The 14,175-nt window shown below is 39.6% G+C and overlaps 1 protein-coding gene across 1 annotated transcript in view; it reads left to right on the top strand.

Annotated features, from left to right (window-relative positions):
- anapc1 (anaphase promoting complex subunit 1) overlaps positions 1-13,753 on the top strand; it is a 70,630-nt gene extending 56,877 nt beyond the window's left edge. The window contains exons 41-50 of the mRNA XM_042333056.1: positions 201-287; positions 2,532-2,649; positions 3,323-3,400; positions 4,078-4,145; positions 4,314-4,452; positions 4,634-4,720; positions 5,315-5,410; positions 8,267-8,459; positions 11,796-11,930; positions 13,365-13,753. Coding sequence (XP_042188990.1) covers positions 201-287; positions 2,532-2,649; positions 3,323-3,400; positions 4,078-4,145; positions 4,314-4,452; positions 4,634-4,720; positions 5,315-5,410; positions 8,267-8,459; positions 11,796-11,930; positions 13,365-13,480 — 1,117 coding nt within the window. The 3' untranslated portion in view covers positions 13,481-13,753. The remainder of the gene's footprint in view (positions 1-200; positions 288-2,531; positions 2,650-3,322; positions 3,401-4,077; positions 4,146-4,313; positions 4,453-4,633; positions 4,721-5,314; positions 5,411-8,266; positions 8,460-11,795; positions 11,931-13,364) is intronic.
- Positions 13,754-14,175: the final 422 nt, after the last annotated feature.

Below are 14,175 nucleotides of genomic sequence, written 5' to 3'. Positions count from 1 at the left end.
TCGTAAAGGACACTATAAATGCAAGATGTTGTTGCAGTGGAATTATTCAGATGAAATTTGAGTACACTCACAACTATGATGCAAAACTATGTGTGTGCATTGCTCTGTGGCTGAAATCAGTGCTCTTTGTGAAGAGATTACTGCAACTGCTTTCATTATCAGTTGGTGATTTTAATCATCTCCTTACATGTTTGTTGCAGATATTCTTTGTGCACCTCTAATTCTGCAATTGCAGCTCTCCTTTGTGCACTTTATCCTCGATTCCCAGCTCACAGCTCTGACAACAGGTAAGTGTAGTATTTATACTACATGCTCTATGCATATAACAAGTGTAAACATAGCTCTATTAAATGCCATGTATAAACACTTGTGTAGAAGTCAATTGCAAGGAGCCATTAATTCCCTTCATACATGTTTATACATGGCATATAATAATAATAAACCTTTTTGATACAGCTGTGTTTACACATGGTCTGCACATGGCACTTAATAAATCCTACATTTATGCATTTCTGATTGTTCTCAGTGAAAGGCAGGCAATATATGCATATACTATATATATTATAATATGAGGTTGAACAGACACTGTTTATGTACCTCATATTGCCATAATTTTTACTGCCATTCTCTAAGCCACTCCTGGCACATGTTGCATTTTCAGTCATTTCTTAACTGGGAGAGGACACGAGCTGCAGAGATCTGGATGATTTGCAGCTTGTAGAGGGAAGCATTAGGGAGGCCGACAAGGAAGGAGTTTCCATAGTCAAGCCGTGAGGTGCCGAATGAGTGTATGAGGGTTTCGATGATCTGAGGGGTGAGGCAGTGGCGGAGTCGGGCAATGTTGCGGAGGTGGGGGAAGGCAGAGCGGGTCATGGCATGGATATGGGGGAGAAAGGACAGTTGAAGGTCGAACTAGATGCCCAGGTTCCTGACTGGCTTGGTGAGGTGGAGTGTACAACCGTGGATGCTGATGCTGCCAGTGCCTGAGGTGCTGAGGCGCTGGTGCAAGCCAATCAGGAGGGCCTCAATCTTGCTGACATTCAGCTGTAGAAAGTTGGTTCTCATCCAGGACTTGATGTCAGACAGACAGTCTGTCAGGACTTCAGTTGTCCTGGAATCGAGGGTGGAGGCATCCGCGTATATGTGGAAGTTGACCCTATGTCTTCCATCTTATCCTGATCACCTCTTGTTTAGCTGTATATTCTAAAGGCAATACAGTACAATCTACATTTATGTAGCACCTTTGAGAATATCTCAAAGTACTGACTGCCTGGGCATCTGAGCTGGGAGTGGGAGCCGAGAGGAGTGGGGAAGGGAAAGATGACTGAAGCTCCAACAGTAGTCAAGTACAAGGTGAATTGACGTGAACGTATAAACCCCGCATAGGATGAAATTTCTCAGGCCAGCCAAACCCAATCTTTCCAGTAGCCGGCTTGTGACCTAATCTTACCTTCTGCACCTCTTGTGGTCCCATCCATACTGCTCTTATCATTGAGTTGATCTTGGAAACAGTTGTTTATCAAGTGTATTTTGTTGCTATACAGAGTACATCAATAATTTTCAAACAGCATCAGTCAGTGAAATGGCATTCTAAATTTTCATTAGGTTTTGCCAAGAAAACAGATTGGATTAAAATTGTCTCCCTCTTAACACATTTCTTGTGTAGCACATACAGTATATGAAACACTGCAATCTTTACCCCAATTTGTGAAATTCTTAACTCAAAATCTCTTGACTTTTAAATGTTGCTACCTTTGTGAAGTCTCATCAATGCAAGCATCCGGTACTTTGAAAAATTTTAACAGGAAGGGTCAGTGGGCATATCTTTGCTTCCTGCAAATATTGATTATTTTTAACAGAGGTTGAGGGATGAGCCTTTTAAGGATACTTTTGAACCTTTTATTGTTCAGTAGTTGAAGTTGCTTCAGTTGCATGGAGATAATCATTGCTGAGCCAGGATATTGTTGACCAGTACAGGCTGGACAACATGGAGCGCAGAATGTAAAATTAGGCCACAAGCCAAAGATTTGACTAAATTAGGCTGAGACAATTCATCCCGTCCTGGGCTTGATGCCCACTCTGATATGAGTCAATGTTAAGGATGAGTAATTCATCCTTTTAGAGTGAATTGTTATTTGATTTGAGCTGATTATCTTCAATTGAGCAGCATAATTCCAGTGCATTTAATCCTCTCATCTCCAAGTCTGGATGATAATCTATTAATTTATACCCGGTGTTGGTTGAACTGTCAGGTTACTAATCTGACATTCTAAATACTAGCTTCTGCTCCCCTGTATTGAGCTATTCTTGTGAAAAAAGATTTATCTTGTGTATCAACAGGTTCAATTTAGTCGAGATGTTATGATGGTAGCTATGATTTTTCATAGCAAATAAATAGCCATTTTTCGTGAATGGCAAAATAAGGCATGACCATAGAGACCATAATCCTTTGTTAGATCCTATAGAGATTTAAGTTATCTATTTTAAATAGTGATGCGAAGGCAATATAATTTCCCCCCTTCTGTCCACAGATATCACCTCCAGGCTCTGAGACACTTATATGTGCTGGCTACTGAACCACGTCTGCTGGTGCCCATTGATGTGGATACAAACACACCTTGTTATGCCCTTATAAACGTTGCCTATAAGGTTTGTGAGCTCCAATTCACTATGTTTAGTTAAACCAGAATTACATGTGAAAACTAATGTTTGGTTTATTGATAGAGTAAGTTTTTTGGGGGGGATCGGGGAGGGTGGAGGGCAGGGGGGGAAGGAGGGTGATCAAAGGTATGGTTGAAAAGGAGGGTCTTGAGACGGGTCTTGAAGGAGGCAAGGGAGGGGGCGAGGCCAAGGGACTGCGGAATGGAGTTCCAGAGGGTGGGTGCAGAGTGGCTCAGATGTATCGAGGGGTTTGCCGTGGTATGGGGATGCGTAGGGAATGGGTTGCAGGGATGGGAAGGTGAGGGGTACAGAGATGATGATAATAATCCTTGCATTTGATATAGCACCTTATCATGTGGTTGAGACATCTCAAAGTGCTTCATAGGATACACTGTAATGTGGTTGACTGTATTTTGTGGGCAGAATGGGTAATAGAGAGGTGCAGAGATGAGTGGGGGNTTGGATTGGGCAGAGTGGGCATAGCAATGGGTGGCAGGAATAGGATGCGTAGGGACAGAGTGCAGGGATGATTGATAAAGGGTTCCATGGTGAGTAAATGAGTGAAAAAAAGGGCAAAAGGATTGATGGGCAGGGAGTACAGTGCTGCTAAACTTTTGTTCAATAATTGCATAAATAGATTTAGATTTTTTTTTAAATCTAGGCTTCTCAGTGGTGTGAGGAAATGACAGTAAACCTCATGGCACCAACCCTGCTTCCTGAACTACACTTGTTAAAAGAGGTAAAGTTAATTTCTCATTAGTGTTTACAGTATTACCATTACTGAATACCATTTAAGGTATCTCAGCATAATTCTTTCACTTTACTGAATGTTACTGTCAGTTGCATACAGTGTTATTACGAAAAGGAACCAGCAATACCAGAAAAAATATACTTTCCATTGTGGAAAGTGGTTGCCTGTCACTATAATCTAACAGCAGTATTTCAGATAACGTTTTCAATTCTCACACAAAGAGTCTTGTGGCTAAACATTGTGTGGTGTGTGTGTGTGTGTGTGCGCGCGAATGCACGGGCATTGGGTGGGTGGGAGGGGGAAATAAAACTAACATCTTAACATGCACAAGTTCAAATTATAAGGATAGCTCCTATTATCCTTATGTTCCATAATGTGGTGGTTAGCATGATCGCCTCGCAAGTGAGAGGACCCAGGTTCGATGCCGGGGCAGGGCGAAACCTTAGGCAAGTTTCCTTACTCCATACACCTATTTACCTGGTAGTAAGTAGGAACCTGATTGTCAGTTGATGGGTAGATCGCCTTGCGGCAATAATAATCCCTCCAAAAAAAGAAATTTGGTCATTCAATCCATAATTGTTCGTAGGACACTGTTGTGCGCAATTGTCTGCCACGTTTCTCTTTGAGAGGACAAAAGGGTGATTCCACTCATTTTTTTTTTGCAGATCAAAGTAAAAGGTCCCAAGTACTGGGAGATTATGATGGATCTAAGCAAAGGTCCTCAAAGCTTGCAGTAAGTAAATTATACCCCAACTATGTTGTGCCCTATTTATTTGGCAGGAACTTTACTCAAAAGCTGCGGTTTGAAACTTTAAAACGTACCATTGCAACCTTTTGAAATAGTGTCTGCATGAGACAACTTAGAATTGTGTGATGTTTACGTAAATTTTATTTCTTTCAGAGCAATTTTATCAAAAGATGGCTTCCTTTATGTCAAGCTACGAGCTGGACATCTCTCCTACACTGAGGATCCCAAAGGGTTTCGTAGTCTGTTAGCTCAAACGTTTACACATAGAAACCCTGAGTTCCTTTCTGTCAAGGTATAACCACAAGACTACTTCCTTTCGGGCCACAAAGTAATTTCTGTAAATCACGTTGACATCTGAACAATAGCTTAAGTCACCAGTTCTTGGTGAGCTAACATCTAAAACATGCACAGCTTGTTTCATACTGACACTAGACGTTTGCTGGATTTGAAACTGCATTGTGCTTCCTTCACAGCCTGAAGCAGTTTCAGCATTTACTTCTGACCCAGCACTGCTGTCATTTGCAGAGTATTTCTGCAAACAGTCAAACGAAAATGGGCAGGTAAGAGCCCATCTTAGAAATACAGTGCAAAATAACACAAGCTGCTTCTATATGTACATCATAATAATTATATTGATTACAGTGCTTTTTGGTAAGCAGCTGTCATACCTTTGTTTCAAGTTTTCTCTTACTGTGTGTCACAGAATATTTACCATGATATTCATCCATATAATGAGACTTAACTGAAGAACCATGATTTGAATGAGGTATAAGTTGCATTAAACAATTAATAAGGAATTTGATATTAAATGAATTTGAAAAGTAGTGACTAATTTCAACATAATCCCTTTTGCCAGATTTTCTTTGAGAAGATGGTTGATTGGTCTGTTCACAACCAATCTGGCACAAGTGTAAATTACATCAGGCCTTAAATTTAGCCATTGTGTTAGAAGCAAATTTTGCTTTTCACGATTTTCTGCTTCAGTGTAAAAGGTAGACTGTTAGAATTTTTCATAGCAAATAAATAGCCATTTTTCGTAAAAGGGATCACTGGAACAGTTGTCTTTCTGGTGAGAACAATCTGACTTCATAATTGATAGTCAATATCATACAGGAGTACTTTTTAATATCATTAAAATTGTTCTTTTCTTTCAGAAAAAGGAAATGCTGGACTTGTTCTCATCGATTCTTTATGAGTGTGTTACGCAAGAGAAGCCAGAAATGCTGCCGACCTATATGGCCATAGATCAGGTGAAATGGGTCAATTTTATGGGTGGGGGGGAGGTATTGGTAACATAATAATAATCCTTGCATTTGATATAGCACCTTATCATGTCTTCCAAATGTCTCAAAGCGATTCACAGAATATACTGTAAAGTGAATTGACTATATTTTTTCTGGAAAAAAGATATTCTCATGATATTCCACCCTTTGTTTTTCCTGAATACATCTTGCTTTCAGTACTTTGCATTAACTTGTAAAGATGGATTGTTTGCAAGTGGCTGTTAGGAGTGATAGGTGGTCCACTTCCAGGCTTCTCTTCAACCGTGCCTTCAGCTCCCCTCTCGACTCTCTACCCCCTCCTTGCTCCCTCCCTTCCCTCCCCTCACCCTGACCATTTCCCCCCTGCTCGGGTCCTGAACCAACTGTCCTGCGCCTTGGGACGTCCTCCCGACGTGAAAGGCGCTCTCAATGAAATGTTGTTGTTGTTGTTCTGGCAATGCTATTCTATAACCAGTCACAAATGTAGCTAAACTGACCCTATTTCAAAGTTTTCTTTTTTATTGGCACAAAACATCTTTTTTTTAAAAAAGCTTAAAGAGTTTTTTGGCCTAATTGGTGAGTAAAGCACACCTCTATGTTTTCTTTAACCATATATCAGCACAATAGGTGCCCAAATATTTTCAGTACTTTGCATGGACTCGTAAAGATGCATTGTTTGCAAGTGACAGGTGAGCACCAATATTGGTTGTCACTTCCTCAATTTGTTCTTTCATTTGTTTATTATATAATCTCAAATTTTTTTAAAAAAACTTCCTTATTTATACAGTCTCTGCATACAAATGAGAAATCCATTAACAGGGGGCTATTTAAGGCATTTTCCCGTGAAGACTTAAGCCCTGCAGGATTTCTCACTTCCAGATTGGTTTCCCATACCTTGCTGTATATAAGAGCCTCACCTAACCCTGCTGAGGGGGTATTATCTCCATTATCAACAGCTGAACAAACACTCAAGATACTGCTCTGTGTGAAGGGCACTGTATAAATGGAAGCTGTTGTTGATGATCACTTGTGCAGTAAAAACTGACAGAACTGCATCTACATGATAAAACTAGTTGGATGGGTGGATGTCCTCGCTAGACAACCAGTGGCAAATTACACGATTTTAGTTGGTTAAGCTCCACAGTACTCTAATGCACCTTGGTTCTGAAACTTTGTCTCTTGCCAACCTGTGCTAAATATGTTACGGAATTAGATAACTTGGGAGTCTGTTTTGCCAGGGAGAGAATATACATTCTATTCTCGACACAGAAATTTCTATGTGTAAGTCAGATGCATATGTGGAACTCTGTCTGGTTTGGATACTCCTAAGAGTGCTCTGGGACTCTATCCAATGTAAGGAGTGCTGTATAAATGCAAGTTGTTGTTGTTGAAAAATCATTGATTGGTCATCCTCTCCAGAAATAATTTTTGGTCAATTTCCTTCTTATGAAAGATCTAGTTCTACACTTGCAAATATACACGACATTAGTCCACTCCTTCCGGAAAGGAGAAAGGGGAGGGAACAAATGGCAAGTCACACATTGCCAGCATTGGGAAGGTTTCTATGAAGAACATCAACAATGTCTGAAGGACTTAGGACCATAAGTTTGAAGTTTTTTTTGAAGAGAGGCTCACCAACTGAATTTGCATTCATTTGAGAGAATGAATGAGAGGCAGCATGATCCAGGTTTTTAATCAAACAAAGTGGGTATCTTAGCTCTCAACAGTTAGGACTGAGAGAGCTGAACTGGAGAATGCAAATATGAATCCCTCAATTAAGAATTAAGGGATCATGTGTAAAATATGCATAAATGAAAGGAAAGAATGGTCTTGATGGACCTAATTCCCTTTTTTTACAAAATATATATTTTTATTTGTTGATGTATATTTACGCTTGTTTCAGATAGTATCAAAATCGTTGCAGAAAAATAAACACAACATCTTATTATCCTGGTTGGTGAATGCACTCCACTTTGGTGGAGGGTCCAAGGCTTCCCCACCTCGGGATTTTTCCGCCCTTTTGCAGGGCGCAGTTACAAATGGGATTTTGTACCCCCCTCCCTATCCCCCCCCCCCTCTTAGTGGGGAGTGCGGACAGGTTCACAGCACAGAGTTATTTATTTAGTTAGTTATTTATTTAAATGCACGCATTTTTAAAAAAAAAAAAAAATTTTTGGGACGCTCCCTTTAAGACAGTCAGGAATATCCCTGTGTGCACTACAATTTTGCATCCGAACACACCCTGATAAGCGCACTTACCGCTTTTGGATGGTGCCCCGATGTGCACTGTCCACATACGTGTTTACCCAAATACACACTTGGAAACCTGGCACACACATTCACTATATACCCAACCAGCCCCACCCCTGTCACCTCGGTTTCCCTGCCGGGGAGCTGTTTATGGGGGGAGGCAGGCAGACATACATACATTTTCGGGACGCTCTTTGGTTACATCTCGAGCGTTCCTCTGTACATTTATATGGTTACACACATGTTTATTTACAGTTATCGGTCTAATCTTCAATGAAAGCTTTGTTCTTTTCTCCTTAATTTCCTCCTCTTTATGACCTGGCTTGGATTGAAAGCTTACTGTGAGCCCTCACCCACCTCACTGTCCCAGTGCATGAGTATCCCAGCACACTGTTATATAGGGTATTCACAATAAAATATTTGTCATGAGCAATTACTAATCAAAGAAGATACATTCAAGCCATTATGTAAACATTTTTAAAAGAAATGCTACAATATTTCTTCATGACATTTGTTTATTTTATTGCAAGTTTCACAAACTCAAAGTATATATAAATAACAAAGCTTTGTTTTCTGTTTTTCTCTCCAATTTAGGCTGTGAGACGATTGGAACGGAGGGAGATGTCAGAAACCTTTGAGCTCTGGCAGATAAAATTAGTTCAACAATTCTATAACTCCGTTTGCCTGCAGGATAAGTTTAAAACAAACACAGGGCTCCTTATCAACCCCGAGTTTCTTCTAGCTATGAAGAGTACATTGGATAAAACACTGGATCAGTGGCTTCATGGTAAGAATTTTAAGTTTTAATTAAATTTTTTCCACAACCTCTCCATTGTCTTGCTATTTTATTTGTGTTGTTTAATTCAAAAGCTAAATATGCATATTAATCACTTTTCTGAAACAGTGATGAGTCTCTGCATGTTTCTGACCAAAATAAATCTTCAGTGTAACTGGATAATACTGTTTTACTGAAAACATGTCTTTCCTGTAAAATAAATACCTTCTTCCTCATTGAATATTTAGGCTTTGATAATAGGATCCAGATTCAGTATTTTATTCAGCAGTAATTATAACATTCCTTTGACTTCAGTATATAATTTGAGTAAATGTACTTAAATTTGTGGAAAGGTATACTTTTTTAACTAAATTTTGATTATGTTGATTCAAAGGTTTTTGCTTTATACTTTTACTTCATAGTATCGAGAGTTTTAATATACACTAGATCCCATTATGTGAAATCCTCATTCATGCCTTCGTGACTTCATGGCTGGACTATTCCAATGCTCTCCACCGCCTGGATACTCACCCCCACAAAATTCTGTAAATACGAATGGATCGATTTCAAGATCGCTTGCTCGTTTTCAAATCCCTTCATGCCCTCGCACCTCCCTACTTATCCAATCTGCTTATCCCTCACTCCACCCACTGCCTCCGCTCGGCTGGCTCCGGCCTCCTGTTTGTTCCTCGTGTTCTCCGCTCCACCATCAGTGGCCGTGCCTTCAGTCTCTACACCCCAAAACTCTGAAACTCTCCCTCAATATCTCCGCCTTACCTTCTCCTTCCTCATTTTCAAATCCTGCCTAAAGACCTTTGATTGTGCTTAAGGTAACCTCCCCCCTCCCTCTCCCCCTGGCTCAGGGTTAGATTCCACTACTGTCAAGAGCTCCAAGACGCTACCCTAGTTGTTGTTGTACTATAACTCTATCATTGGGGGGAGGGGTGTGGTTCATAAAATCCCAACTAGTCTTATAACAGAATCCAATCGGACTAAAATATTGGCAACTTCTAGGCCATCTGTCACCACCAATATCAATCCCTGCATGTTGTGTGGCAAGTCAGTTGGCATGTGGGAAGTAGGCCAGTCTATATGGCCAAGCCAAACACACGTCCACAGGGCTCCAGAGTAAGGGAGGCACCTTATAGCAAGCTTCTACTGTATTTGTAACATTCAATAATTTTACCCCAAACTGTAATGTTTTAGAGTTTTTTGTCAAAAAAATTAACAACTACATTCATACACAAATAACTTGTATTTATATAGCACCTTTCAAGTAAAATAAACAGCTAAAGAGCTTTACAAAATACAGTGCAAGTCATTATAATGCTCCACTGTAATATGGGTTTGCTTATAATCGGTTGTTTTCTGAACCTCTACGTTTTCTTGCCTGAAAATCAAAATTGCACCAACTAGTTTCTGTCATCATGAAAAAAATAACCAGCTACCGAGTCATCAAGTTGGCAGTAGCATTGCTTTCTGCACCCTGCACAAGTGTATTATGCACAAGAAGAGCTGCTATTGTCACTTCCTGTGCATGCATGCATCTTATAGTTAACCATTTTACTGTGCCTCATTATAACACAGTGCCTGAGATGATATAGGGTAATCCCATTTATAACATCATAACAGTGTTATAAAGAGGTTATTCTGTATAATTAAGGTGAATGAAAATTGGGAAGCAAACATTGCAGCAAATCTTTTGCCAGCAATAAGCCCAACGATAACAATGAGATAGATGAACAAAATTATAATTTTCTCTAGAACACATGATTTCCCCAAACAATTTTTCACATTAAAGTTAAACAGGCATGCTGAAGACAAACGGAAATCAGATCCTCAAACACAGGATACCCTCTTCCCCAACAAATACACTCACTCAGCAGCAACTTTAGAACCCAGTGTCACTAGCCTTAATTAATATTTTTGTTGTCTTGGACAGGATGTAGGAATCTTACCTTCATTTGATGATTGGTTTTAGAGAGCAACCATAGGCGTGAAGGGTGCTTTATAAATACAAGTTGTTGTTGTACCATAACCTTCTCCACTCTGAAAACATTGAATTAAAAATGTTCTTTACGTGGTTTCTTATAAGAACTAATCTATTTTGCAGTTCTTCACTCCCTCAAACTTAAAGCCAACATGCTTGTGGATGTGTCTGGCATTTATGCCTCAAACACTAAGCCAATATATAGCTTTGCTATACTTTATTTCTAATAATAGTTAAATGGTTTAAGAAGGGGTTTTTGACTCCTCATAACACCAGTTCCAGAGGCGAGTAAACAGTTCTTATGAATTTGCATCTGGCCACTGAACTGCTTCTGCATTCCCCACAGATAATTAACCGATTTACAGGTTCATTCAAAATGAGACTTTGATGGTAATAATCCATGTCCAGGCCCAGAAATTCCGCACGGTTCGCTCAGAACACACAAACTTAATGAGTGACGCCAACTAATGAAGTTAGAGGTGGAGTTGATCTGTGTCACAGCATACCCAACACCGATTCTTCAAGATCAATTATTGTCTCATGTAGTGAGAGTACAGGTTTATCATAATGTATCTTCAGTTTTAATGGGAAAATAGTGCCGGCATTTCACTCAGTCAGCTTTTATCCAGAAGTTGTTTTTACGAGGGCTCCTCTCAGTCCCAGTGTTTGAATTTGTACTTTATGCAACTGCAGTGTCTGATCAGCATTAATTTGTCACGGACAGTCATGTGCATTAAGGAGCACATGCTGGGGGGAATTGGAGCATTTCCTTAAATTAGATCGACTCAAACGTTTTGAGAGTTATGAGCCTATCAGAAATTGAGCTGTCAATTCTGTACAAGCACAATAGAGCGGATATATTCAGAGCTGAGAGTCCTCACATAAAGCCAACATGCTTGTGGATGTGTCTGGCATTTATGCCTCAAACACTAAGGCAGTATATAGCTTTGCTATATTTTATTTCTAATAATAGTTAAATGGTTTACATTCTACAGAAACTGCGAGTTTATGTGTAGGGCCAGGGGTTCTGTTGGTGGGTGATTTTATTTTTTTCTGTCTTTGGGATGCCTGATGAACAGTGAAACAGGTGAGGAAATGGAAATAAAAGATTTGCTAAATTCTACCTATCTATTGGAACAGGCTGAATGGCCTTCTGTTACAATAAAGTCCTTTGTTGATTTGGGGAAATGACTAGTTATTTGGGGTCAGTTCCTGGGCATCTCTTCTAACTTTATGAAATGAAGATTCAGAGCATGCGTGATGCTCAAAATAAGCGTGTTAATTAATTAGTAACAAAAGTCTATTGTCTAAAAAAATTACCCCTATGTAAATCTTTTTCCCATAAAATTGTTTTGCAGGATCAGGTGATGTGCCTTTGCATTCCTATCTAAGTGGGCAGCCTGTGGAGGAGTCACAAATGAATGTATTGGCATGTTTCTCAGTGTATCATTCAATCCCTACCATTCGACAAATAGCAAGCATACGACTTGAAGGTAATGGTGTGCAGCTACTTGTTAAGGTTTCTGGTTGTAGAATGTAAAGAATTGTCAAATAATTCAGCGTTTACTGAATGGCATAGTTCTGTAAGCTAATTAATGAGAAATAAGATGTAGCAAGTAGAATTCTGTTTGCTGAGAAGGTTTTTTTTTAATGGAGGGAAGTGAACTTCCTTCTTCCAGATTAGTGGATTTTTTGCTCATTTTGTGTAAGACAGCAATAGTCGTGAATAGGCAAGGACTGGACAACTGCATCTGCTTTGACCCCTCAGTTAAGTTGCAACCAACGTTACTCTTTGTGCAAACCACAGCTTGCCTGGGTTGATAGTGCACCTACCTCTGGGTTGAGAGTTGAGGCACCAAGTCGGAAATTGACCTTATACGGTAGTCTAAGATGCCACTGCAGTGTAATACTGAGAGGAAGGTTGGAGGGTATACCATTGCAGGATAATGATGCCAAATCAAGATCCTGTCTGTCTGTTCAAGTGGACTTTAAAAATCCCATGACACAATTTTAATAGAAAAGGCAATTTCTCTTGGTGTCCTGGCCACCAGACCTCCAGATTAATAATAATAATTTTTGCATTTATTAAAACGATGGCAGGACATCTCAAGGCGCTTTGTGGAGTCCTGTAGCTCAGTGGTTAGAGCACTCGCTTTGCAAGCGAGACACCTGGGTTCAATTCCAGGCGGGGCGACACCTTGGGCAAGTTTCCTTACTCCAATAATAATCCCTCCAAAAAACAAAAACAATAATAAATTGGTCATTTTCAATCTACAACTGTTTGTGGGACATTGCTGTGCGCAATTGGCTGCCGCGTTCGCCCACAAATATACAGTCAATTCACTTTACAGTATATTCTGTGAAGCGCTTTGGGACGTCCTCCCGACGTGAAAAGCGCTATATGAAATGCAAGGATTATTATTATTATTATTCAGAGGATTTACTAGACAGTGCAGTGACTGTGGATTATGTAGGCCAAAATGGTCACTCCCTTTTGCTTACAAATACATTCACTACATTTGACAGTGATTACTTGTGAAATAGTTTGACATTTCAGTATAAGTGTTTCAATGTGAAAAGTTACTATTAAAAGTTCCATTTCAGCTTTTCGATTTGTCTCAGATTTGCTTATCACGTAATGATCAAAAATGTGGTTGTAATTGTAACTTACAGAATGTTTGTGACTATTGCCAATTGCTTATAAACATAACTAGAATTGATATGTTGTTACTGTACTGTATCTCCCAACTAAATGGAAACGTCTGAGAATGTTTATATATTTATGTTTCTCTGCACCCTTTGTTACATTATATGAGAACTGGACCAACATTTTTAACAGAGATATCTAAATTTGTGCGTTAGAGACTGGTTCGAACAATCTATTTTCATGCATCTTATATTTGCTGTTTTATTCATTGTGTTTTTAGGTACTTCAAGTTTTTCAGAACTTCTGGTGAAATTTAGTCAACTCCATTTACCAGTACAAGCACTGCTGAGATTAGCACCGGTGATTCTTGGCAGTCCCCAGGCCATGTTGCTTTGACAGCCCCTGGGATAACTAGCCAAAGACTGAATAGGACCAATGCGAGATTTGTTTGACTGTTCATTAGAGATTGATCAAAGAATGCTATTAAAAGTGTAAGTACTTCCTCAATAAAGTTACAGTTGTTGCTGTCTTAACGCATGCTAACGGACTGTAAATAACCACTATCTGTTGCTGTGTATTGTCAGCAGGTCTCTGATGTGCATCTGTCAGTTGAAGATGTACTTGCAACAGATGAATTCAATTTGTGAATAAAGGTATTTACTTTTGCAATTTGTGGTGATTTTTGTACAAAATTTTCTTTAAAGCAGTTTAAAATATTTGTTTAAAAAAGGACAAAATAAGGGAGATAGAGCATCTCATGATGACTTGGTGAGTCAATGTAACAATACACTATGTGGCTTGATACTGAGCCATATCGCCCAGGTTTGAAGCTGTCGTTGCAGTTGACCCCTGCAGAAATAGAAAATTCACCAACTCCAGAGATTGCTGTCAAGTGTCTTTTTTCTGGAAATGGGTACATGTGTGAACTTCAGGTGTGGATATGGTCAGTCTAGGCTCACAATCGAATAGTGTGCTTAAGACTTGATACCCATGCTCCCATGAGGAGGCTGGCAAGCCTCCCAGAGGATTTCTGGCAAGTGTGAAGAGTACTACCTTCAGGGGAAGAGGGTATTTGCACGAACAGTTGTGAC

The sequence above is a fragment of the Callorhinchus milii genome, unplaced genomic scaffold (genome assembly GCF_018977255.1).
Source record: "Callorhinchus milii isolate IMCB2004 unplaced genomic scaffold, IMCB_Cmil_1.0 Scaffold3, whole genome shotgun sequence".
Taxonomy (NCBI): Eukaryota; Metazoa; Chordata; class Chondrichthyes; order Chimaeriformes; family Callorhinchidae; genus Callorhinchus; species Callorhinchus milii.
Note: the sequence above shows the minus strand (reverse complement) of the source record. Positions and strands in the feature narration are given on the sequence as shown.